Source organism: Mauremys reevesii, linkage group 8 (assembly GCF_016161935.1).
Source record: "Mauremys reevesii isolate NIE-2019 linkage group 8, ASM1616193v1, whole genome shotgun sequence".
NCBI lineage: Eukaryota > Metazoa > Chordata > Testudines > Geoemydidae > Mauremys > Mauremys reevesii.
The window spans coordinates 73,105,658-73,133,181 of NC_052630.1; the positions used below are offsets into that span (position 1 = coordinate 73,105,658).

Below are 27,524 nucleotides of genomic sequence, written 5' to 3' on the forward strand. Positions count from 1 at the left end.
CTGGCAAGTACCACTAGATGAACCTGCCAAAGAAAAGTCAGCATTCATCACCCATGCAGGGGTGTATGAATTTAATGTGCTTCCCTTCGGGCTGCGAAATGCACCCGCCACCTTCCAAAGGCTGGTAGATGGTCTACTAGCAGGATTGGGAGAATGTGCAGTTGCCTATCTCGATGACGTGGCCATTTTTTCTGATTCCTGGCCCGAACACCTAGAACACCTGGAAACGGTCTTTGAGCGCATCAGGCAGGCAGGACTAACCGTTAAGGCCAAAAAGTGTCAAATAGCCCAAAACAAAGTGACTTACCTAGGGCACCAGGTGGGTCAAGGAACAATACACCCCCTACAGGCCAAGGTGGAGGCTATCCAAAAGTGGCCTGTCCCAAGGTCAAAGAAACAGGTCCAATCCTTCTTAGGCTTGGCCGGATATTACAGGCGATTTGTACCACACTACAGCCAAATCACTGCCCCACTAACTGATCTAACCATAAAAACACAGCCAAATGCAGTTAAGTGGACTGATGAGTGTCAGAAAGCCTTTACCCAGCTTAAGGCGACGCTCATGTCTGACCCTGTGTTAAGGGCCCCGGACTTTGACAAACCCTTCCTAGTAACCACCGATGCATCTGGGGTAGGAGCAGTTCTAATGCAGGAAGGACCGGATCACAACTTCCATCCTGTCGTGTTTCTCAGCAAGAAACTGTCTGAGAGGCAAAGCCACTGGTCCATCAGTGAAAAAGAATGTTACGCCATTGTGTATGCCCTGGAAAAGCTACGCCCATACGTTTGGGGATGGCGGTTCCAGCTACAAACCGACCATGCTGCGCTAAAGTGGCTTCATACTGCCAAGGAAAACAACAAGAAACTTCTCCGATGGAGTTTAGCTCTCCAATATTTTGATTTTGAGATTCATCACATTTCAGGAGCTTCCAACAAAGTAGCTGATGCACTCTCTCGTTAAAGTTTCCCAGAATCAAACGGTTAAAAAGTGTTCTTCAAATGTGGAAAATCTCATTGTTTACATACTTAGTAGTATATGTAATAGTGCATATGTTTTATTAATCAGTTTATTTTCAAGTTCTAGCAACAAATCACCGCCAGTTTGGTTACCCACTGTCTGCGATTTGGGGGGCGTGTCATAAATAAACAGATCAGGGTTAAGGTCTCTTTTACCTGTAAAGGGTTAACAAGCTCAGTAACCTGATGAACACCTGACCAGAGGACCAATCAAGGGCCAGGATAATTTCAAATCTCTGTGGAGGGAAGTCTTTGTCTGTGTCCTTTGTTTTGGATTGAGTCTCTTTTTGAATTTAAGAGAGGCCAGTCATATCCTTCAAGTTCTCCAAGTTTCCTGAAATAGCCTCTTCTATTCAATATAGTGAGTATTAGTTAAAAAGGCGGATTAGTCTTTTGAGTTACTTTCTGTATTTGCAATTGTGTGTTTGCTGGATAAATTCTTTATTCCTGTTTGCTGTTACTTTGATTATTCTGAGGAGGAGGGAGGGGGAAGTCTCTCCAGGTTTATAAGTCAGACCCTGTGATATTTTCCATCCTGGTATTACAGAGATAGTGTACTTTCTTTCTTTCTTTAATAAAATCTTTTCTTTTTTAGAACTTGATTGATTTCTTCCCTTGTTTGGATTTTCAGGGGAAGGGAAGGGGGAAAAGTGAATCCCTCTTTGTTTGATTCAAGGAGTTTGAATCAAGGTATCTCTCCCAAGGACAAGGGGAGGGGGAAGAAGGTGGGGGAAATGGATTATTTCCCTTTGTGCTGAGATTCAAGGTGTTTGGATCTGTGTTCCCCAGGAAAAGTTTTTGGGGGAACAGGGAGTGTGTCAGACACTTAAAACTTGACTGGTGGCAGCGAGAACCAGATCTAAACTAGGATTTTAGTTTAGAGGAGTCCATGCAGGTCCCCATCTTGTGAACGCTAAAGTTCAAAGTGGGGAATAAACCTATAACACCTTGTATACTGCAGCCTTGCTCCCATCAAGTCTGCTTAGAGTACTAAGATCACTTGTTCTTCCGTGCTTCTTCAAATGCATGGAAAAAAACCTCTGTTATAAAATCCAAACAACTATTACCATATCCTTCTCCAAATTCCCAGTTAACTCATCTCTGAAATGATGTCCACAAAATACTGACTGCTAATCATGGTGAGGTAGGTAACAAGCTATAACTATTTCCTTTTCTTACTCACTTTACAACCAGTTGGAACAAACCAATGAACTGTAAGCCCCCTACGACTAGGATGATCTCTGTCTATGTTTGTACAGCACCCAACATAATGGGACCCTAATTCTTGTGGCTGTACTATAATGGTAATATTTACTACTAAATAATCATGGGAGATTTGGGAATGCTGTAGCCGTGTTAGACCTGAAAAATGTTTATTTTTGCTATTTTCTGTAAGTTGACATAGACATCTTTTTATAATTATGCTGAAAAATCCAGAATAATTAAATGAATTCTGAGTAGTATGGCATTTGGTCTATGATATTTCACTAAAGTGTAAGGCCAAAAAAACCCCCCAAAAAACAAAAAAACCCAACCCCTCATCAAAATCTTTTAACAGGGTATCATTTTAACTCTTTAGCTGATGCTTGCTTTTTTAAAAATCATGCATCAACTAGATTATTCTTTAGGGTCCAATCCTGTAAAAGGACTTGTGGAGGTGAACTTAGACCTGCATGCCCACATGGAAGAATGGGTCATTAATCACTGCTACTTAAGTCTGTGTATTTTATTATACAATATAACTTGTCATGGAGGAAAAATGTTCCCATTCTGCCCTCAGATATGCATTGAAAACTCCAGTCAATTTCAGTGCAAGTTGCCATAGGAGTTATTATTTGTACTCCCGAAGTCACAGATTGTAAACCCACAGTTTAGAAGTAAAAATTTGTCCTTTTATCTAAATCTTAAACTAACTCATTAAAGTAATTGTATTGCACAAAATAAGAGACCCAATATTTAGCAGCCATTCTTCCTTGGGACCGAAACAGGGTGAGCCATATAAATCATGAATTATTTTTATCATCTTTCCTATAAAAGTATTGTAAAACTCTATATATCTGATTATTCAGTTATCAAAATTATACTCTCAATTACACCTATAGAACTTCATTAATGAATTTCATCTGTTTTACAGTTGGAAAAACTAAGGCACAGACCTTGCCTAAGATCACAGAAGAATTTGTTATAGAGCCAGGTCTAGAAAAAAATATATTTTTAGATTGTGAAGATATTTTAACTGTTTGTGAAGCAGATACTACAGTGATGAATACCATTGAAAGGCCTATGATGAAAGTAATAATTCTCTTCAGAGCAGGGTTTGAATGGTATTTAGGAAATAAGACCCATGCCCATGCATTGAATAAGGAAGAATAAAATAATAAGGAATACAAATAAAGAGAAAAATCAAATAGCTACTCATTTAGTGAGCATCATCCATCCTGTGCACTGAACAAGGCAGGGGTCCAATGGAAAAAATAGTATAATTATATAATAAAACTGTGCATGGCACAAGGACTCCCAAATAATGTTCAATGGAGAATAAAAATTGTGGCATTTCATATCTTTTGAGTGCTTAACTTTTCAGTCTTAACATTCTTTTACCATATTTGTATGTGTAATAGGAGGGAGGGATAGCTCAGTGGTTTGAGCATTGGCCTGCTAAACCCAGGGTTGTGAGTTCAATCCTTGCGGAGGCCACTTAGGGATCTGGGGAAAAAATTGGTCCTGCTAGTGAAGGCAGGGGCTGGACTAGATGACCTTTCAAAGTCCTTTCCAGTTCTAGGAGATTGGTATATCTCCAATTATTTAAAATTTATTTTTTTATTTTTTTTAAATAGCGATAGATTGCACATTCAGAATGGTGGATTTTATGGATTTTATGGATCTGCTTATTATAGAAGAAGGCTGCTTTTCTGGCTAAAACACCCAACCAAAGAGATCAGAGTTCTCTTTTTAGCTCACCGCAGCCTTCTTGTGTGGCTTTAGGCTATTTGTTTAACATATCTATGCTTCAATATCCCCATCTTTAAAATGGGGATAATAAAACTTACCTCACTATATTGTTGTGAGAGTTAATTCAATAATGTTTACAAAGCACTTTGAAATACTTATATGGAAGTCTCTATAGAAATGTAAAGCATTATTATTTTTTAGACTTACCAATTTGTACATGAAAAAAACTTATGCTATTGGCAGTATTTGTACTGTATGTCTCCTTAACTCATTAATTTTTTTCCCCTAGATGCTTAAAGTGTGCAGATGCCCCCTGTCAGAAGAGCTGCCCAACTAATCTAGACATCAAGTCATTTATCACAAGTATTGCAAACAAGGTAAAAGCAGGCTCACAGTAGTAAATGAAAAGCAAGAACAGCAGTTGCTTGCATTTCTCTTTGTGTGATTGAATTACAATCCTTATCTTTGTAGTCTCTAATAAAATAATGTTTAGAACAGGTATGATCAAATGTAACAGATTCTTCTTAATTTCTAATTATTCTTACTGATATTGTTCTTTGGCGATATTGTAAATGCACAGACTATGGTAAATCTATTTCTTCAGCAGATTTTTTTTTCAGGTATTCGTTTTGGATGGATTTAATCGATTAATAATATTGACAAAACAAAACACTTCAGTGTAACAAATTCATTGTATTGTTACCTGACTGTGCCATTATAGTTACAAGACATTATTTTTTTCCATTTGAGAATAAATATTTTCACGAAATGATTATAATTTTCTTAATAAAATTTGCTTTGGACTGACACTTGGCATGCAGGTGCTCATCTCAGGGATGAATGTTTTTCATTACTAGGGTTCAAGTAAATAAGCTTTATCATTTTTTATTCACAAAACCCAATAATATTAATGAATTATTACAACAATAAATATAATCAACTTTAATAAGGAGGAGTGTTTCCAGATGCTATCCTGTTAATGGAGAAAAAAATACTTTCTGTTACCTTCAGATCTGTAAGTACCTTTTAACAGTCAAAAATACAAACGTTGAAGCTGACTGCACAGCTAATATGAAAATATCTGTCTGTATTAATCAGGCTGTGAGGGGCATTCTAATCCTGAAAAGATATTAGTTACCACTTACCTTTTAAAAGCTCATTTAAGTCTTTTGGTGAAGTTTGATTTGCTGTTACTCCATCCAAGTTTGGGGTCTACTGGGAGGGCTTGAGGCTGTTTTGAGTGAGAGGTTTACAGAAGCAGCTGGCCCCATCTCCTGCTACCTGTCTCTCACACATCCTGCCAGTGCTGGAGTCCACATAGTTAAAATGAGAGAAAAGTGGGTCTCGTTTACACATTGAAGGTAAGGTAGCAGCCACATTGTGGGTGAGTTAACAGCCAAGTTGTTTTTATTACACATTGTATATTATATGAGCTGAAACCCTCACAGTAAATTCTATATATTGACAATAAACATTGGGACAAAAGGAGTTATTAAGACATATGTCGTTTATAACATAATTACATGTTAACATGGTTAACAATTATTGTGGTATTGTGTCTGGCATCTGCATATAGACTGCTCTGTTATATAATCTGTTATGTCAATGCTGCATTATTTTTATGAATGCCAGGCATCTGTTTCCACTGGTACTATACTACTTCGAGGCATATCACTTCTTAATGGATCCTTGAAATATAGTGAAACAGAGAAGCCCTCAACAGAGAAGATACAAAGCAGTAATGAATCTGCTGGTCTTCCCCTTTCCACTACATTATAGTACCTAAAACTTAAAGCAAATTTCAATATGGAAGCATTGTAGTACAGTGGTTTCTCCCCTTCAAGGGCAATGGCCCTTTTAAGAATTGGTATTTAGGAAGAATTAGCAGACTGTAACTGGGAATGGGGACCAGGTGTGAGTCAGAGACCTACTCTGAGCTCAGTCAAAGGGGGAGCTATGAGAGACATGCAGGGAAGGGCTATGAGTTAAAATGGATATCCCGGGCTGTCTGAAGCAAAGCACAGCTTCAGGAATGAGGGCTCGGTTATCTTGTTCCAAGGGGAAGCTGGGGGCTGAGAGAAGCCTGCTAGGATTACAGTACAGCCCAAGGAAGGAGGGCTCTGGTCAGTCTGTCCCAAGGGAGAGGATATTTAAGCCCAGAATTGGGACTAGGAAAGACCTGAGAGAAAAGACTCTCCAGAGAGAATACATAGGTACATAAGAAGAGGTGCTGGGAGGGAAAGAGAGTGAATAAGGGTTTGAGTTACAGGACAGATAGCCCAGTTGTCTAGCATTCCAATGGCAGGGAACCCATAGTAAAGGGTGGGGGTGGGTCCCCCCTATGCTATTACCCTGGGAGAATGTACAGAGATCCCTGCTGTTAAGGGGAGGAAGAAGTGATTGATTAGAACCCTGAAGGGCTGGAAGATGAAAAGTTGAAGGCTGTGGTGTGCTACAGGACAACCCCTCAGAAGAGGGGCTTTGCCCAGCATGGGCCTGAGGTTAGAGCAAGTGGTGTTTTTCTTTGGACTTTCATTATTACGGTCACTTCAGCAACTGAACTATGCTGAAGTCCCAGAGAACCATCACCGATGAGGGGAAACTGAGGCAGGGTGACTGCACTGCCATCAGGAGGGGATATGTTCTGGGACAGCATCCTGCTACAGGTATGTTGAGATAATATTAAGGGTCTGATTTTAATGGTTTTGGATAAAATCCTGACCCAGTTGCTACTTCATCAGGAAGTTCTGCTTTAAAAAAAAAATGGTATAGCGCAGCCATTCTCTAAAGAGCTTCAGTGTTTCTTAACGGAAAATCTAAAACCTCAAATTACTCAGCAATTACTAACCTGCAGTCATAGCCTGACTTGCCTGACTTTTAGAGACCCTCCATGCCCATAACTACAGTCTCTTTTCAGAAGCAGTAACTTTTGCAGAGAAGGGCTCAACAATATTTTCTGCCTGGTGCTGGTGCCTGAAAAATGTGACAAGACTGACAGTGTTGTTGAACACAGCACAATGATAGCTTAAAGAAAATATCAAGTGGTTACACTTTCCTCATTGTGCTGGCCAAAATGTTAGTACAAAGATATATAGTCATTTACTGCGTCTGTAAAATCAGCTCTGCATCTCAGTGTTCTCAATTCCCAGAATAAGTTACATGCAGCCTTATGTTGCACTCTCTTACCCTAGCCCATGTGGAGGAAATCTAAAGTTGCCGAGCTGCATGAGTATCTCAGTGTTACAGGTGTACTGTAAATTAAAATGAACGAACATTAGTTGTTTTTTTTTAAAAAGCCCCCAAAATGAAACAAACTGATATGCTCAGGAACCAGTCTAGGCAATGGCACTGTACAGAAGAGACCACAGAGATTCTCCCTTCTCCGTCCTGCTCCAAAGTCACCACCAATGCCTATACCCCCATGCCCCCGTTCATACTTCTACCAGCTTCCTAAGGACACAATACTCTACAGTCTCTACTCCTCAAGAACCTTTAGATACAATTCTCCACATCTCCTATCATTTTCTAGCCCCTATTACATTACTAACAGGCCCCAATTTAGATCAGGACCCCAATGTGCTAGGAACTGTATAAACACACAGAGAAACGTTGTCCCTGCCTCAAAGAGTTTAAAGCTTAAGTAGACAAGACAGGCAAAGGGTGGGAGATAAACAGAGGCACACAAAGGTGAAATGACTTGCTCAAGATCACAGAGAAGGACAGAGGTACAGCTGAGATTAGAATCCATCTCTCCACCCTTCTAGTCCTAGGCCATTTCCTATAGGTCAGGGGTCAGCAACGTTCAGCACATGGCCCATCAGGGTAATCCACTGGTGGGCCGCCAGTTTGTTTACGTTGACTATCCGCAGGCACAGCCCCCCGGAGGTCCCAGTGGCTGCAGTTATTTGCAGACAATACTGTAGCTAAGAGAATTTCCAGACTGGCTTAAATCTCAAAATGATGATGTGCAGGGAGAAGGAAGGTTTCATGGATTCCAAGGCCAGAAGGGACTGTTGTAATCATCTAGTTTGACATCCTCTGTAGCACAGGCCACAGAACTTCCCCAAAATAATTTCTAGAGCACATATTTTAGAAAAACATCCAACCTCAATTTAAAAATTGTTAATGATGGAGAATCCACCATGACTCTTGGTAAATTGTTCCAGTGATTAATTACCCTCCCTGCTAAAAATGCATGCCTTATTTTGAGACTGAATTTGTCCAGCTTCAACTTTCAGCCATTGGATCTTGTAATACCTTTCTCTACTAGATCGAAGTGCCCATTTTTAAATATTTATTCCCCATGCAGATACTTATGAATTGTAATCAAGTCACCCCTTAACCATTTTTTTGTTAAGTTAAAATGTAACATACTTAAAAGCCTGGTCTACGCTTAAAAATTAGATTGACCTAGTTATGTCACTCAGGGCTGTGAAAAATTTCATGCCCTGAGCACTGTAGTTAGGCCAACCTAACCCCCAGTTTAGACGTGGCTAGGTTGATGGAAGGATTCTTTTATTGAATTAGCTACCACCTCTCAGAGAGGTGGACTAATTGCATCGATGGGAAAACCTCTTTCATTGATACAGGCAGCATCCCCACTACAGCGGCACAGCTGGAGCACTGTAGCTGTGCTGCTGTAGCAACTGTAGTGTAGACATGCCCTAAATCATACTATACAAACCAGTTTGCCTATCCTTCATTGTGTCCATATTCTTTCACTAAGTAGTTGGTAGTATGACACTCAGGTATTTGTTTAAACTGGTTGTATTATAAACATACACTGTTTTAACAGTGGCTTACTGAAAATGTATTCTTTTGTCAGCTATTTAAGGACTCCAGTCTATGTAGTATGTTTTGTTGGGGAAGAAAAAAAAACCTATTGTAGCAATCATAAAAGGTCAGGGATTCTTGTTCTCTAAAGCCTGAGGCTTTTTAGATATTTACAGGCCATGTACAATGTAGGCTGTTCCAAGTTGCTCTGCCAGTAGACCTCAGCTCAGGAGGGGGGGGGGTTCTTTCTGGGTTGAGAGGGTAATTGAATTGCTAGGCTCAATGAGCCTTGGGCCTCTTTGAGAAAAGGATGTCACTTGTGCTGTATTGTGTCAGGCTTCTGTGATTCAGTAGAGTTTATACCAAAACTTCCTTTTCATACGAACTGGATTACAGCTCTACTTTCCAACGGTACAATCTATACTATTGTGTCTTCCCAGTCAGCATTACTCAATAGCCTTCCTACAGACTGTTGTTTGCAATTGAATCTCTCAATAGGTGAGATGCAACATTAGATTCAACATACTGTGAATATTAGTTTATTTTTTAAAACTTTATTTAAAAAAAATGACAGACAAGTATTCTTTCTAAACTGCTTTTTGGAGGCCATTTATATTTAACTCCAGTGTTTAAAATGTAGCTGTTGCAATAAAAAAACAAAAAAAAACATAAAAAACTTGTTCTGAAGCTTAAGGGTATCATGTTTTATTAATCTTTTCATTTAAAATTAAATCTGCAAAGATACAAGTACTTACAAGCTATAAGAGAGAGATTTTTTTTCTTGTGTCTTATCTACTTGCAAGAGTGGTGTTAGGATTTTAGAGCCAGCCAGCAGGCTTGTGCCCTGAGTCTCTGCCCCATCGCCCCATCCCAGTTTATTGAGGCAGGGAAGAGGGCATGGCAAAATGGAGCTCCACAACAGCAGTCTCCCACGGATAGAATTCATTAAAGGACCCTGTAGCAATGGTGGATCTTATGCTGCCCAGAAGCAACTTTAGGCATTGTTGGGGCCTCAGGAATCAGGGAGTCACAATCAACTCCCTGATGTGCCACAACTCTGCTTTCCATCCTGTCCCACAACTGCGTAGTCTACCTGCCTGTGCAGTGAGACAGTCTCAGTGTGTCTCATTGTCTGGCATCTGCAGTGTCTACCAGTTGTTCTGACAAGACTGTGCTGGTGCTATAGATTCCTGTGAGCGGCATTAGCCATAGGAGTCAGTGGATACTGACTTGACAGGATTTGTATTTTGGGAAGGTACAAGGGATTACTTGCACCTGTAGGGAGCCTGATGTGCTAATGAGATAATTATCTTACCAGCTAGGTAGCTCTTAGAAGAAAGCAAACAGTATAAAAGTCTGAGCCAGGGAGCAGGTATGGGCTCTACACAACTGTTGCTCTGTTAAGATATACCTGGAGTAGAGGGTGGTATCTCTTTCTCAGTGATACTTACATGAGTGACTGAGTCAGCCATTATAGATCAGAGATGCAGAAATATAATTGTTAATGTCATAAAAAGTCCCTTGAATGGGCACAATTGCTTGAAGTCACACTTGTCTGTCACGGCAACACCCAGTTTGGCTAACTCTTATTATTTTATCTCAAGTCTAACAATATTTGGTAGTTTTTATCAGTTTCCCAGGATTTTGTGATTCCTGCCATCAAACTTGCAATTTCCCCCTTATTCAAAAGAGCCTCCATCTTCCATTAATTTGAATGGGGCTGCAGCCAAACTGCCCTGATTTAACATGACCATCATTTCCCAACAGTCTTTGCATGTAGAGGAAACTCTTCCCTTAGCTAAGATGGTTATCAACTCCCATTATTTTTAGCAAAACTGAAGCCTGGCTTCCCTCAGGAAAGATGTATTCTGTGGATAAGAGGCTGGACAGGAAACTATGAAGAGGTAGGGGAATGTGGTGAGCATGAGGGGGTCTGACGAAGTGTTGGAGGAGCCAGAGAGGGTGCTGTAGTAAGTAGTGTGCAAGCGAGAGGTTCCAGGAAAATGTATGGGGTAAGAAGAGAGTAAAGGGCATGGGGGGAATGTAGATTGCGTAGGAGAGACAGACAGATTGGGTAATATGGGGTGTAGGGAGGAAGACTGAGGGTTATGGGGGAATGTATACTGTTGGAGGCTGATGGGGGGTTAAAAAAGAGGGAAAATGTTAGGGATAGGATCTTATAAATGGACAGTGAGGGAAAATAAGTGTGCAAATATAATAAGGGCAAATGGGAGACAGGAGACAGGAAACAGTGGGGGAACAAGGAGAGAGAATGTGAATGGAAGAGGGGCTATATGAGGTTGGAAGGGAGATTGGGAAGAGAAAGAAACAGGATTGTGAGAGGTGAGAGGAAGGAAGAGAATAGAATAATTCCTCCCCCACTCCAGAGGTACTTTGGGAAACTCAATAAGGGAATGTCTTATAAAATCATGAATCAGAATTCAGTTGTAAAATAGTATAGTTGGGATACTGTAATTACAATTACTAGATTGTAAAAGGCTGTAAGATTGGTAAGAATTGCAAACAAATATGCATTACAGTTTTTAAGAAAAAATCATGATGCTCCATGTTTTTGAAAGTACAGTTTTATTCAGTTTTCTGTCTTAATCTCTACATATTTCAAGTCACTAAGTACAAAAAACATTTAAAAGAAAAATAGTAATGGTGTTAAATTGATGTACTTGAAACAGTGACTTTTCTTGAGATGTCTATTTGTAGTTAGTGTAATGGAATGGCTGACAGCTGGTTTCAGTTGCCATAGTATAATTATGTGGAATAGACTTGTTGCAATGACACTATGTCAATTAAGGAATCTCTCACATTCTAGACTACAAAGAACAAAATGACAGTACAAGATATTCCTTTCCCTCTTTTTTATAAAAAGATAGTGACACTGTGTGAAATTACAGTCCTGTTATGATGACATAAGTCAAATGATGTGAAAGTTTTCTGGATTGATTAAATATCAGCAGCATTGTAATAGAATATATGTGATATTTGATAACTCACTCTTCTGTTTTGTTCATTCTACTTTGAAATATAGGGGGGTGAGTTTATTCAAATTTGAACTGATGTGCATAGATATAAATATGTTGGGTTGTTGATGCCTATCTTCTGTATCAATATATGTTTTTCAGTTGTTGTTCCTTATGTCATTTTAAACAACAAATTTGACCCAACACATTTTGATTTTTGTAAAAACTTAAGAAAACATAAATAACAGTGGACTGGAGGTGAAAGTAATTTTCTTGGAAATTTTGTTTTGTAATTGTGTCCATTTTTAAACATTTCACCAAGAGACACAAAAAAGAAGTGAACACTGTTTTATTCTCTGCCTTTCCCTCCCCCCTTTCCCTCCCACTCCTCTTCCTACCTTTCTGCTTTCACTCCACTCCATCTCTACATCCTGGCTAAGCCAGTGCTTTCATTCTTTTTATACAGAACACAATCCTGCAGTCACTTTGTTGTATTTGAGAAAACTACAATATCAGAAAGTCATGATCTATGTGAAATTTATATGAAGTGTGCTTAAATTAGATGAATGAATAGAGGCTGTAAGAATTTCCTGATAATAAATGTAATTTCTTTTCATCTCACAGTATTGATCCTACATGTTTTAATAGGTTTTCTCAAGTAAAAAAAAGTCTCATTTGCATGCAAATTATGTAATACTTCCAAGTGATACATGTAGAGATCCTCCTCTGCCTGCTTTCCACTGATTATTGATGTCTGTTTAAGGCTTGTTTCTGTTCTCTCCCTTACCAATGTGTATTTATTGGCATTTTGATAAAGGAAACCAAAAAACATCCTATCCAGTTAGATTAATTTCTTTTTGTGGAAGTGCCTAGGAAAAAAAGAGATTTTATGCATCAAGGCATGAGGAGGCATTTATCCATTTAAATAAAACAATCTCCAAAGCATTCTAGTTCTCGTCCTGCTTCCTCTCTGACGTCTACAAGAATTAGCCAACTGAGTCATCTGCTTATTTATTTATATGTATTTAAAAATATCCCAAACTATTTTAATTCTAAATTATTGGTTTTTTAGGTTGTGCAATAGCCTTTGCTGGGTCATCCTCTGTTCAGTTGCACTGTCTAGCTACCCCTTTGTGCGTCATGTCTTATATTAGTTCATAAACCCCTCCTGGTAGGGGTCAGATCACCTTACCTCTTCTGTGAGGGATCTAGCACATCCTTGGGCTCTGTAAAATAACTGTTATGGTTGTGTTATATGAATATGATTAAGAATCCCATTAACTTAATTGAGAATTGGAATAAGTGCTAAATAAGTGTTTGCAATTATATAATGTAAGTATTTTTAATATTAGAAGTACTTTCCTTACATAAGAAGTATCACAGAAAACTAAGATACTGAGGTAACTATCTCAGTTAAAACTGGCAAGATTTTAAGGGTCCCCACCATAAAGCACCCAAAGATTTTCGGATGGATGGTGTCATATAAGTGCAAAGTATTCTTATTTATTATTTGTTAATTTGTCTCTTTCATATGAAAAATGACTTATTGTTCTAGTACAACAGTACTATAATTTTCAGCGGCATATTAAAACTAGATTATACTTCCTGTCCTTATTAGTTTTTGTAAAAGTTTAGAAAAATGCATTATTTCTAATGATGTCTGGCATGTGTTACATGAGAGCAGTATAGTAAAGAAGGGATAAATACACAGAAAGAAACCATCACAGAGTTGCAAATATTTTAGATGTTGTATTAAGGATTTCCTCCTCTTTTCTGCAGTAAGTTTTTTGTAGTTGATAATTAGTAACTTGAGTGCCTATAAAGTAGCATAGTTGGTCTTCAACAAGCAAGCAGTAATATAACTAGTAAGTCAAGTGCAAAAGGTGTGTGGAAAACTAAATTACCTATCTCCGATCTATAATTCTAAATTCTTCATATTTCTGAAAAGTCTTTTACTAATGCTATATGCTTCCTTAGGACAACCTGCCTTGTGTTGTCCTAAAATTTCCTTTCTGGAATAAAGTTGCTGTTTCAGCAAATGACAGTTATGCACAATTATGAGAAACATCAGAGGTCTCCTGAACACATAGCTTATAGCAGCAGAATCTGTATAACATCGCAATAAAATTCTCCCAAATGAGCTAGTTAGTTGCTCATGATGGGTGAATTTGGATAGGATCAGAAATTGAGGATTTGGTTCAGTGGCTGATTGAAAACTATGGTAGCTTATCTGAAACATAGTAATTATTTTAGAAAAATATTGTTAAAAGAAATATTGTTCCATATTATACTTAAATACAACACAGAAAACATCTAAATATTTTATTGTACTACAAAACTGGGGTAATAGAACATGAGAGCTTTTCACTAAGATTACCAGTTCAAGTCAAGTACAGCTCAGAACAGACTGAGGGCAAATCCTAAGCTTGAAGTTGCTTGGGCAACTCACTTGGGAAGGTGACAAGGATTTCATCTTGAAAGTTACCATCTGATACCTGTTAAGTAGACCCTGTAAAATGACTTATACTAATAAAACAATAGCTAGCTTCCATGATAGTGGAGGCCCTTATCATCCCCGTTTCAAACATGAGGAAACCTGAGGCATAGAGAAGTGGTTTGCCCAAGGTCACCCAACAGGCTAGTTGCAGAGCTGGGAATAGCATACAGGTCTAGGGCTCTATCCACTAGGCTGCACTTCCCATGATGTTGATACTATGTTGTTTCTGAATAGACATATGTCCACATTACAGCATTGCCACCAGTAGAATTGACACTAATTGGCTTCTTTTTGGCAGCCTAAGTAGAGAGGCTGAGTGAGCATTGAACCTAAATTCCCCTTTGACTTCTAGAGGTGATCCCTTTAGCACCAGGTTGAGGCATATTGTGGAATCTGTGTGGAAAGCTTGCAGTGCTGCTGCTTTTGATATGCTTGTTCTCTGAATAAGTAGCACACTTTGAGCTCTAGCTTTGTCAGTTTGGTGCCTTTTTATTGATCACTACATTCACTTAAAAGTGTTAACACTACAAAACATTTTATACATTCAGTGCATATTGTTTTACTACTTGGCATTGTGATGTGTGCGGCATATCTCTCAGTATTCGTATTGTAAAAGTCTCTATATAAAGATATGTAATGGCTGCATATCAAATCAATAAGTAATGTTCCTCAGCTTAAATTTAATCAAGATCATAATTCAATAACACAGCAATCAACATGATTGAAATTACATAATGGAGATTTCTAAGGAGGATGCCACTGAAGCAGTTTGAAAATGTTTTAAACTATTTCATTCATATATATATATATAGGAAATTTTAGGACAACACAAGGCAGGTTGTCCTAAGGAAACATATATATATATATATATTCTGTCTTAAAAGAAAATATTGTGAAAATTGTACTGGCCTATGATAAAAATTATTCTTAAAGAGGAATAGTTAGTTAATATGATAGACTAAGTATGTTAATTAACTGCATGCACCAATTTTAATTATGAAGCTTCAAAGATGTATGAATCCTTAATTATCTTGCTTAGATGAAATTACATTTGGTTATTATAATTCTTTCTCTTGTACCAAAGTTGAAATCAACAAAGATAACTGTCCTGGGCACAACCCCCCCCCCCCTCCCCGCCCCATGAAGAAACCCAGCAGAATGTGAAGCAAAACCAAAATGTGAAAGTTTGAATTCTGAAGACAAATGCCCAACAATTTAGCTCTGTGTGGTCCTTTTACAGAGAAACAAGGAAACAATTCCTCTAGCCAATATTGAATATTGAACTTAATGTGCTGGATTCTCATTTAGATTGAAGATCTTTTACACTGCTCTGGCAGAATAAAGGAGCCATAAAGTGGGTGTAAATTAATTTTTTAATTAGGTTAATTAATAGCCACTTTTAGGCCCCTTTACATTGCCAGAACAGTGAAAAGTGGACAACATAAATGGGAATCAGGCCCAATATCTCACTTACCTGTCATCACAGACAAAACCGCTGAAGGAAGTCCCTTCACAAATGACTCGCTTAATTAACCAATTTTTTCCTGTTTGCCCAAGACTAGAACTTCCAATTGATGTAGTAATTTAGGAGCAAACCCCTTGAAAATCTATGCATAGCTTTGTGATCTGTGTAATCATGGAATGGCCAGTGGAGTAGGCACTTCAATATGTAGAAGAAAGGCTCAACTACTTCTACAAAATTGTTTCTTAAACATTGGAGCCCTACTGGAACTCACTGTCCCTGACTGCGTCATCTGGTTGAGCCTCTGAACGTTATGCCCAGTCTTTTAATGTGCCTCTTGGTTAATTAGAACATTTCAAATCATATATGACTTTTTTTTGTAATCCATATTTTGTTACATAATCAAATCTTGAAAATGTTCTGCATATTCACTACTTGAGTCTCACACTGTGTGGGATATTGTTCCCTCTGAAGATTCATGGACTCTAGGACTGGAAGGGACCTCAAGAGGTCATTGAGTCCAGTCCCCTGCCTTCATGGCATGACCAAAACAAGATGCATAATGGAAGGTGGAAAATAGAACTCTCCAGCTCTGCACTGGGAAGGGGCACCTGTCAATGGGCTCTTCACTTCCCACTGGCTCTACAGCTTCTGATTCTTCTGAGCCAGTTATCGTCCTGGTTGGGAGAATGACTCCCTGGCACAGACCAGTGTAGTGATAGACCAGCTCTGAAAACAATTTTCATTAAAAAGTTACTGGAGAATGAGATGTGGAAGAGGTGGCTAGAGGGAATGGAAAACAAGACTTTTCTTCTTGCAGTTGTTCATAGGTTGGAATGGCGCTCACTCCCATCTGCATTTGCTAGCACAAGTTCTCCAGGCCTCTTAATTAGTGCATGAGCCTGATGCTGGTCCCCTGCATAGCTGTGACTTTTATCTTCCCATGATCAGTGGTGGTCTTTAGGGAAACCTCTGGCACCCAAATGTTTCCTGGGCTCTTCTTGATATTTGTTGTTGTTATTATTTATTAGGAAGTGAGTGAATGGAGAGAGAACTTGGGGCTACAGTTACATAGTGTCTGTTCACCAGCTGCATAATTGACTTAGGAATGGAGAGAACACTTACTGGAGTATAATACACACAACATGTTATGTTTAAAATAAAACTGTAAATCCACTACACAACCCTACAAAAATAACTGAAAATCAACATAAAACAAATTAGAATATGGCAAATTTGTGTCTTTAAATTTTTATCAAAGGTGCAGTGTTATTTTACTAGCCACATAAAAGGAACAAAATTTTGGATCTCCTCTCTTGAATCTCCGCTTCCCTGTTATGTGGCATTATTGTTGATTTTGTTTTCTTCATGCAGAACTATTATGGAGCTGCCAAAATGATTCTTTCTGACAACCCACTGGGCCTGACATGCGGAATGGTATGTCCAACCTCAGATCTTTGTGTAGGTGGATGCAATTTATATGCTACAGAGGAGGGACCAATTAATATTGGTGGATTGCAGCAGTTTGCTACTGAGGTATGTAAGACATACAGATGGCTGGTATTTTTACATATGAACCAAATAATTTTTTAATGATTAAATTTCTTGTTGGTGATTTCATTAAATCAAACATGTTGGAATATGCTGTATTGCTAAAGTAAAAATATAATGGATTAAAATAACTAGTACTTTCCTTGAAGCACATTCAGTAATTTAGCTATTGAAAATAGCTTTTCACAATAACTTATTTCATAAGAACATAGAGAATTAGTTGTAATCAAGACAACAATTTAGCTTGCCACCCTGTAACATCCCATGTGGATACTGCCATAGCACAGTGAAAGTCCTGAAGTGTGGTTTGACTCATTACACCACCACACTCTGAGATGTTAAATAGAGAGAGGAAACTGGATTTAACAAACTTTTCATTTTTAAATTATTTAAGATGCTGTTAGAAACTAGGTTAAGACATTTTTTATTTAAATATGTTTTTAAGTTCAGAGTCCTATATGTATATGTGTACATTTATTTATTTGTTTTATTTATGTATTGGAATGCATTTAACTTATTAAGGGCCAAAGCCTATTTCCTTATGCTACTCCCTAATTCTTTCACATCGGGCATCTAGAGCCCAAAAGGCAGCAAAAGTAGTGCACTTCTACTTTGCAGTGGGGAGAGGTGTTCAGTTTCAGAGAGCCTCCATAAGGGACCCAGGGGAGGGGCACAGCTAGTGGATTTGTGATTGCATGGATCCACTATCCAAATTTTCCCTTGTGAGGAAGGAAAAGGGTGGCAGATGCTACTCTAACTAATGAGCTGCTGTAGCGGCCATCGAGAAGCTGTGTCAAATTCATGGTCTCAGGTGATATGGAGGATTCCATCTCTTCTGATCATTTGTACAAGACCTGCATACCTGGACTCTGCAAAAAGAAGAGAGGGTGTGGCTCTGTGTGAATAAAATGTGTGCTTATATAATGTTTACACCCTGTATATTTTATAATTAACCCTATGATTAGAGAATCAGTCATGATCTTTTATATATGATGACCTATTTAATGGGCCATATTTATAAATAGAGGGTGAAATTTTGGCTCCCTCCACAAAGCCTGGGAAAAAGGCCGACCCACAGGTCAAAGGATGGAATCTTTATTCCGCCTCCCTGGGAGCATCTGATTGTATATCTGCCTTTAGTACAGCTCATAGGCTTCATGTCCCCTTTGCACTGTTTATGGCCAAAGAATCTATCTGCAAAGGTCATTGGCCTACTTCCTCAATCTGTCTGCACATCTCCTTTTATGCTCCTGCTAAGACATGTCATGGAGTTTCTGGAATCCCTCTGTGACCCCTCTATGTTCTGTTTGGAACCTCCTTTCTCCTCTGCTCCAAAACAACAGACACACTTTGATCCAGTCCAAGTTTGGGCCTGCTAGAGTAGTATCAGGAGGACTTGGACCAGAATGCTCATCTAGGCCAAGGGACTAGAGGAATGACAGCCAATGACAGTCTGTAACTTTTTGTCTTACCTTTATATTGAATGACTGGATCATCACAGTCAAGGGACAATATAATCAGCTCTTTAATGACCCGGGCCAATATGCATAAAACTATAACATTTGCTGCAAGACATAAGGCTTACATAAAAGAAATAGATTAAACACTTGTCAAGTATATGATAGATATAATAATGAAATATTACTGTTTAGAAACCAAATGCAAGTATATCTGTTAAAAATTGATTTGTCTTTCCCTTTAGTCTTAATGCCATGATTAATAGGAGGGAATTATGGCTTGATAGATTTTGCTAAATATCTGCCATTCTTCTTCAAAAATCTTTAGAATTCTATTAAAAAAAGCTCAGTGCTGGCACAATGATTGATGCTAAAACTGCAGGACAGAATGAATAGCTCAGAACGGCTTTCACCACAGTGTTTTAAGTTTTGTTTAAAGTGATGTATTAGTATCTAAAGTCCTAACACAATAAAGTGATGCTGTTCAATTCTGCATAGTAATTTTAAAATTTACTGAAATGCACTTTTTTGTTTTGTCTTTTCTACATACAATTTCATTATTTTTAGCAATCTGAAAATATAGCTATTGTTGATATTTTACAACTTAATAAGATTTTAGATTTATCACAGTTTGTTGTTTTTGATGACTTCATATACGCTATAGTAATCATAACTAGCAATAGTATGCAGTCATATTTGTAATAAATATTGATTTAGTGCTGACAGTTTAATTTCTACTAGGTAAGACAGAAGATCTCTTTAGTATTTGAGTAGTAGAAATCTTAGAAGATATTCAGCTTATTCAACAGAAAGAAATATAAGTACTAACAATTCTGTATAACTGAAATTTAAAAAAAGATCAGTACATGCAACAGTAAGTACTGAAGGAATCGTAAGTCATTACCAGTAACACAAACGGGCCCTGATTCTGCAAACATTTAAGTGTGCACATAGATTTATTTACATTAATGCTTACAAATTGTATATTTTAGACAAGCAACATGTGGGGATATTAATGTGAGCTTCACATCAATGGTGCTTTTCATGCACTGTGTAAAAGTTTTTTTCTGCCTAGTGTCTTATTTACTAAAAACTACATTGTGCTTAAAACCAAATGTAACAAATTTTTGCATAGAATTAATCTGAGGATAATATATGTGATTCATTGCAAGACAAAATAATAATAAAAAGGCACCCTATTCAGTTTGCTGAGATGAAGACAAATTTGTAGTATAGCAGGAATGCAAATTAAAATGGGAAAATACATGGGTATGAGGTATGTCCCTTTTGTGTTTCTGTACAGTGCCTAATCTGTTCATACAGCAGATAAAACTCACTCACTGTAAAATATTTGTCTTGCATATTTTAAAACACAAAATATGGAACCTCCCACTATTACACTTTCCTTATTCCCCTCCCAATTTTTGTAACTATTTACCTCATTGTAAAAAAGATATTGTAATCAAATAAAAAAAGAGAAATGCATTTGAATAAAAGGAATCTAGATCCTGACAGTTAAATGTGAAACTGGACAACATTTTATGTTATACACTCTATGTTTGTGATATAGAATGTGTATATTGTGTGCCGTTACCAAGGTAACAGTTGCAGCTAGAGAATAGTGTGGAGTAAAAACTCACTGTGATAAATTAAGGGAGTGTCAAGAGCTCAGGTCAGACCTTCTGCTGCACAGGTCAAAATTATATTAATATCGTTTCTTCCCTTCATTCTCCCCCTCCTCCCCATTACCTAGTTGCTTTTAAAATCATGAAATATTTCTGTTTCTTGGAATGCAAGTTATGTGGAACTCTGCACTGTAGAGTATAGTGACAATAAATATAGGTAGAGCTGTATGAATATGAAACCTACAGAATGTACTAACATTTACTTCTTTCTCAATGTTTAGGAACATTTTGTAGGTTTGGAGCAAAAGTGAAGTGCCATTTATTTGACTGTTATTTATTGATGTATTAGTAAGAAGTCTAACAAATAATATATTTCTGATTAATATTATTGAGTTTAAAATTAATTTTTCACTGTTTCCATTGAATTATTCTGAATGGAACAGCAGAAGCTAAATAAAAACTGGATTATTTCAATACTTAAATATGGTCTGGACCATGTTCTTCCCTGACTCTTCTCTCCTTACTCCATGGAGGCTTTGTCTCTCTTTAAGGATATCTTCTGGTTGTTGTTACAGCAGGAAGCAATTGGGAAAGGAGATTTAATAGAACATTTTCCTAGAGGCAAGTTATTTGTGGGTAGTTGCTATTAGATAAATTTGATAGTGGCTTCTCTGACTTTAAGTGTTCACAGGGAAACTGGATTGCTATTCTGATACTTACGTCACCTCCTGAGGTTACCCATCAAAATGAGAACTGAGCATTACTCTCTGTTAATTTTTTGTATTTGTCTTGATTAAACCCTTTGTCCTAAGGATTGCTTTCATTCTTAATTTGAAATCAAGTTGAAGTCTAAAAAGACCGAGTAAAATATAAAATTGTGCAGCTTGTTTGAGGTGATAGGCAGGATTTAGTGCCCCGGCACAGGATGTGGATCCAAGGACTTCAGATTTCTCAATCTGGTATTGACACAGACTCTCTGAGTTCTTGGACAAGTGAATTCAACGGTCTGGATGAAATTCTGGCTCTATTGAAGTCAGTGGGAGTTGTGATATTGTCAGGGCCAGGATTTCACCTTCTGTCTCAGTTAACCAGCTTGTAAAACAGGGTATAACAATATTCACTTAACTGCTTGACAGAGCTGAGGATTGTTCTTCAAAGATAAGCAATATTTTCTAAATATTATTTAGGCTTACAGAATTTGAGTAGTCTTTTGTGTGAGGCCTTGGGCCTCAATTTTGTTGGCACTTACTGATGTTCACAAATGTGTGCGGAATTAGTGATTTAATTTCTGCTGGTGGAAAAAAAAAAAGGTCAGTTTTAAGTACCTGCTCATGGATATAGTCTATGGAAAAGCCTTTATTTCCTGGACCATACATTGCTACTAAATAAAACTACTTGAGTGAGAATAAAATTTTACAACTTCAGGAAGGCTACAGATACCTGTACTTTTCTTAATATTGTATTTAATTAAAATTAATCCACATGCTTATTTTTACTTTAATAATATGTTCAAATGTACCTTAATAATGCATTCCTGCCTACAGCATTCATTCAGACAAGCTCCATTGGGAATTTATTGGAATGTATGAGGATAGTACAATCAGGTCTTAAAATTTACTGGCTTTATTACTGGGAACATATATTTATTTTCAGTTGGTGAGCTACTAACAAAACAATATTAGAATAATTCAATAATATGAAATGTGCTAAAATGTTTCAAGCTAAATTAGCTGAAGTCTACTCTAATAGCTGCTTGGCATCACATTACTCTTAATGAAGTGTTAAAAAAGCACAGTTTTAAAAACTTTTTAATCAAGGTATCTTCACTCCTTGTTAAATATGGGGCTCCAGAAATGTGCACTACACAATGGTGAAGTTGAAGCTTAGGTTACTTACTAACAACTGAATCCTTTCAAGTGCCTCCTTACTTTTCACAGATTTTTGGAATCAGTTATTTTGTTTCTAAAGAGGTGGTCATGAAATTGAGGGTGGGTCATTAAATAGGACTGCTGATCATCCTAGAAGGTGTATTGCTGTGTAGGTGTACTGGACTCCCAATTCTGAATCCAGTCTATTATATACTTCATTTTATATTAGGAGTTATCAGAGCCGCAGTTGTAGTTTAATGTTGAGATCCATCTTCCATTCTATTCCCACTTTTCCATAACTTTCCCAAACAAGTTATTGGTCTCAATCCAAAGATAAATTAGAGCAAAATTGTTTAGCCATCTCTGAATTATGCACACATGGGGAGAAAGAAAATCTTCTATACTTTCCACTAAGGAATATGGTGTTCAGACAACTCAGAAGTGGTTGAAATGAGAATTGTTAAATTTGACTTATTTTGTAGATTTCATTAAGACTTGAACCATAGGGTCCCCTAAACTGCTCTAAGGGCTTATAGTAGCTTTAGCTTTTTAAAATCACACTGAGAACTTGGTGTGATATAAACAGTTTATTCAGCTTCTAGAGATTCAGTTAAGGACAACACATCATCCAGGAGGCCTCACATAAGGAAAACAGCCGGTTTTAGGAGATATCACGTTAATTAACTCCAGAACAAGAGAGTTACTGGCTTGGCTTGGTAAAGCCAATAGAATTTATAAACTCTGAAAACTGAATGGTCTGACTTTAATTTCCCCATCCCACACTTGTATAGATTTTGTTGTTGAAGGATATTGTCATTCTTAAGGTGCCTTAAGAAACTTTACCAGCTTTCAAATTCAAGAAAATGAATTGTACATATCTTGTTTTCTTTTGTTATACAATAGAGAGTAAAATCTTTGTTAGAATGTATGGGTTCCATTTTTTAAAAAAGCTAGCTGGGTATTTTATTTATGTGCAATGCTGGGAAGGAGCCAGTGGTTGTGGTACAGGACGGTACCAGTGACATAGGGAAAGATAGGATAAAGGTCCTGGAAGCCAAATTGAGGCTGCTAGGTAAAAGATTAAAGTCCAGGGCCTTTATGGTAACATTCTCTCAGATGCTTCAAGTTCCACATGCAGGGCCAGTTAGGCAGAACTGCAGGGTCTCAATGTGTGGATAATATGATGGTGTTCAGAGATGGGATTTAGCTTTATTAGGAACTCAGGAACTTTTTAGAAAAGGAATAGCCTGTATAGGATGGGTGGGCTCCACCTACGGTGACCAGATAGCAAATGTGAAAAATCGAGATGGGGTATGGGGTAATAGGAGCCCATATATAAAAAAGCCCCAAATATTGGAACTGTCCCTATAAAATCAGGACATCTGGGCACCCTAGCTCCACCTAAACCAAAAGGGAACCAGATTGCTGGCATGTAAAACTAAAAAGTTCGTAGAGGAGTTTTTAAAGTAAGGGTTGGGGAAAACCCAGGTGGAAATGAGCACATGATTTGGACAGAGACATACCGCAGGAGGATTTTATTCAAGGGGATGCCGTATATCCTAGTAAAGAGGAAAGGATAGAAGTTGGTAAAGTACAGGTAGAAGCAGAAGAGGAACAGTAAAATGAAAGATGAATAGTCACATGAAGGCGGCCAACTAAATATTGATAAATTTTATAAGTGCTTGCAAGCAACTGCAAGAAGTCTAAATATTAAGATGGGTGAATTTGAGTGCCTGGTGGAATGATGATAATCAATGGGCCACGGTAACACCTGCATACAAAATATATAGGATGACAGAGTAGGTTGTTCTGGTGGTGGAGTGGCACTATATGTGAAAGAAAACATAGAGTCAAATAAAGTTAAAACATTAAATGAATCAAACAGTACCACAGAATCTCTATGGTTAGAAATTCCATTCTTGAATAAAAAGGGTATAGCAGTAGGAGTATACTACCAACCATTTGACCAAGATGGTGATGGTAACTGTGAAATGCTCAGGGAGATTAGAGAGGATATAAAAACAGAAAAAAAACAAAAATAATGGGGGATTTCAATTATCCCCTATTGACTGGGAACATGTCACCTCAGGATGGGATGCAGAGATAAAATTTCTAGACACCATTAATGATTGCTTCAAGGAGCAGCTAGTCCTGGAACCCACAAGGGGGGAGGCAATTCTTGATTTGGTATTAAGTGGCACACAGGATCTTGTCCAAGAGGCAGATATAGCTGAACTGCCTGGTAATAGTGACCATAATGTAATTAAATTTAACATCCTTGGGGGCATTTAATTTCAAAAAGGGTAACTACAAAAATGTGGAAGCTATTTAAATGGAAATTAAAAGGGACAATAGCAAGTGAAATGCCTGCAAGCTACATGGAAACTTTTAAAAAAACACCATAATGGAGGCTCAAACTACATGTTATACCCCAAATTAAAAAACATCAGCAAAAAACAGGAGGAAGAGCAGAAAAAGAAATACCTTGGCTAAGTAAAGTAAAAGAGGCGGTTAGAGACAAAGAGACATCTTTTAAAAATAGGAAGTCAAATCCTGCTGAGGAAAACAGAAAGGAACATAAGTGTAAAAGTCAAGTGTAAAAGTATAATTAGGCAGGCAAAAAAGAAATTTGAAGAGCAACTAGCAGAAGGCACAAAAACTAACAGCAACAATTTTCTTAAGTACATCAGAAGTAGGAAGCCTGCCTAACAATTTGAGGGGCCACTGGACGATCAAGGTGCTAAAGGAGCATTCAAGGAAGAAAAGGTCATTATGCAGAAGCTAAATTAATTCTTTGCATCGATCTTCATTGGAGAGGATGTGAGGAAGATTCTCACATCTCAGCCATTCCTTTCAGGTGACAAATTTGAGGAACTCTCACAGCTTGAAATCTCTGTAGAGGAGACTTTGGAACAAAATGGTGAATTAAACAGTAGTAAGTCACTAGGACCAGATGGTATTCACCCAAGAGTTCTGAAGGAGCACAAATATGAAACTGCAGAACTGCTAACTGTGGTTTATGACCTGTTGCTTAAATCAGTTTCTGTACCAGATGACTAGAAATTAGCTAAAGCAGGGGTCGGCAGCCTTTCAGAAGTGGTGTGCCGAGTCTTCATTTATTCACTCTAATTTAAGGTTTTGCGTGCCAGTAATACATTTTAACATTTTTAGAAGGTCTCTTTCTATAAGTCTATATTATATAACTAAACTATTGTTGTATGTAAAGTAAACAAGGTTTTCAAAATGTTTAAGAAGCTTCATTTAAAATTAAATTAAAATGCTGATCTTACGCCACCAGCCTGCTCAGCTTGCTGCCAGCTTGGGGTTCTGTTCACCCAGGCCGGCAGCGGGCTGAGCGAGGCCTGCGGCTGGGACGCCAATTGGCAAGGGGAGCAGCCGGGACCCCAGACCTGGTGGGGGGGTCGGGGTCAGGGCAGAGGGCTGGGTGTGTGTGTGGGGGGTCAGAGGTCAGGGCAGAGGGATGGGGGTCGTGGGGGTGCAGGGCAGAAGGCTGGGTGTGGGAGGTTTCAGCGGTCAGGGAAGAAGGCTGCGTGTGGGGGGTTCAGGGGTCAGGGCAGAGGGATGGGAGGTGTGGGGGTGCAGGGCAGAAGGCTGGGTGTGTGTGGGGGGGTTCAGGGGTCAGGGCAGAGGGCTGGGGTGCTTGTTTCGTGGGGGTGCTCCCAGCCCTGAACGGCTCATGGCAAGGTGGCTGGAAGAGATATGCCCTGTTCCACCCCCTTCCCCAAGGCCCCGTCCCTACCTCTTCTCTGCCTCCTCTATGGAGCAGCGAGCACGCTGCCGCTCTCCCGCCTCCCCCTCGCAAGGGCCATCAACTGATTGGCGCAGGAAAGGAGAGGAGGAGGGGCAGGAAAGCAGCACGCTGGGGGAAGAAGCGGGGGAGGAGGGAAGCTTGGCTGCCACAGGACCAAGCTTCTGCCTCCTGCCCTCACAGGGGAGAGCGGTGGGCGGGGGGGGCTGGGGCTGGGGGCCGGGACCATGGCAGGCAGCAGCGTGCCACTCAAAATCAGCTTGTGTGCCGTGTTTGGCACGCGTGCTGTAGGTTGCCAACCCCTGAGCTAAAGTGATGACAATTTTTTTTTAAAAAAAAAGACTTCAGATGTGATCCTAGTAATGACAGACCATTTAACTTCAGTACCAGGCAAATTAGATGAAGCTATAGTAAGGAACAGAATTGTCACTCACACATATGAACATGATACCTTGGGGAAGAGTCAACACAGCTTTTTTAAAGGAGAATCATGCCTCACCAATCTATTAGAATTCTTTGTGGTCATCAGCAAACTTGGACATGGGGACCCAGTGGATATAGTGTACTTGGACTTTCAGAAAGCCTTTGACAAGGTCCCTCATCAATGACTTTTAAGCAAAGTAGGTGGTCATGGGATGAGAAGGAAGGTCCTCTCATGGATCAGTAACTGGTTAAAAGATAGGAAACAAAGCATAGGACTAAATGGTCAGGTTTCACAGTGGAGAGAGATAAATAGCAGGGTTCCCCAAAGATATATACTGGAACTAGTGCTGTTCAACATATTCCTAAATGATCTGGAAAAAGGGGTGAACAGTGAGGTGGCAAAATTTGCAAATGATACAAAATTACTCAAGATAGTTAAGTCCAAAGCTGACTGCAAAGAGTTATAAATGAATCTCACAACACTATTTGAGCATAAGCTTTTGTGGGCTACACCCCACTTCATTGGATGCATGCAGTGGAAAATACAGTAGGAAGATACATATGTACACAGAGAACATGAAACAATGGGTATTACCATACACACTCTAACGAAAGTGATCAGTTAAGGTGAGCTATTACCAGCAGGAGAGAAAAAAAAATTTTGTTGTGGTAATCAAAATGGTCCATTTGCAGCAGTTGACAAGAAGTTGTGAGGAACAGCAGGGAGGGGATAAACATGGGATAAAATCCTGCTCAGCCCTCCTGCAGCCTTGGGCTGGAAAATGCCCAATGAAGATGGAAACTTTGTGGAAAGTCTAGTAAATCACTACTGAGCATGTGGAAATGGATAGCAAAAGCTACATCCCTTACACCAAGGCCACCTCTCTGGCAAATTTAAAGTCCCACCTCCAAAGCATTGTGGCACTAGATATGACAAGATCATGGGCAGGAATGGATAGAGCCCTTGAGGTGAGGCTGAAATGGAGATTTTGAAAGGGAAAATATGTGGATGAGTTCACCCTTTCTTGAGGGCGGGGGAGAAAATGGTGAAAAGGAGAAGAAAGAACAGGACAATTGGACCAACTCAGAAAACTCAAACTGAAAAGCACATTAGAGAATTGGTTCACAACCTTTTGCATATACACAAAAGTAATG

General features: G+C 38.6%; 1 protein-coding gene across 19 annotated transcripts in view; it reads left to right on the forward strand.

Moving 5' to 3' along the window:
• The window catches only part of DPYD (dihydropyrimidine dehydrogenase), a 638,604-nt gene that overhangs the window by 220,135 nt on the left and 390,945 nt on the right, over nucleotides 1–27,524 (forward strand). For 18 of the 19 annotated variants that reach the window (XM_039484205.1, XM_039484204.1, XM_039484209.1 and 15 more), the window contains exons 4-5: nucleotides 4,259–4,346; nucleotides 17,051–17,212. In XM_039484205.1, coding sequence (XP_039340139.1) covers nucleotides 4,259–4,346; nucleotides 17,051–17,212 — 250 coding nt within the window. Of the gene's footprint in view, nucleotides 1–4,258; nucleotides 4,347–17,050; nucleotides 17,213–20,288; nucleotides 20,378–27,524 lie in introns of those variants that run through there. The other variant, XM_039484210.1, reaches the window with a different exon arrangement.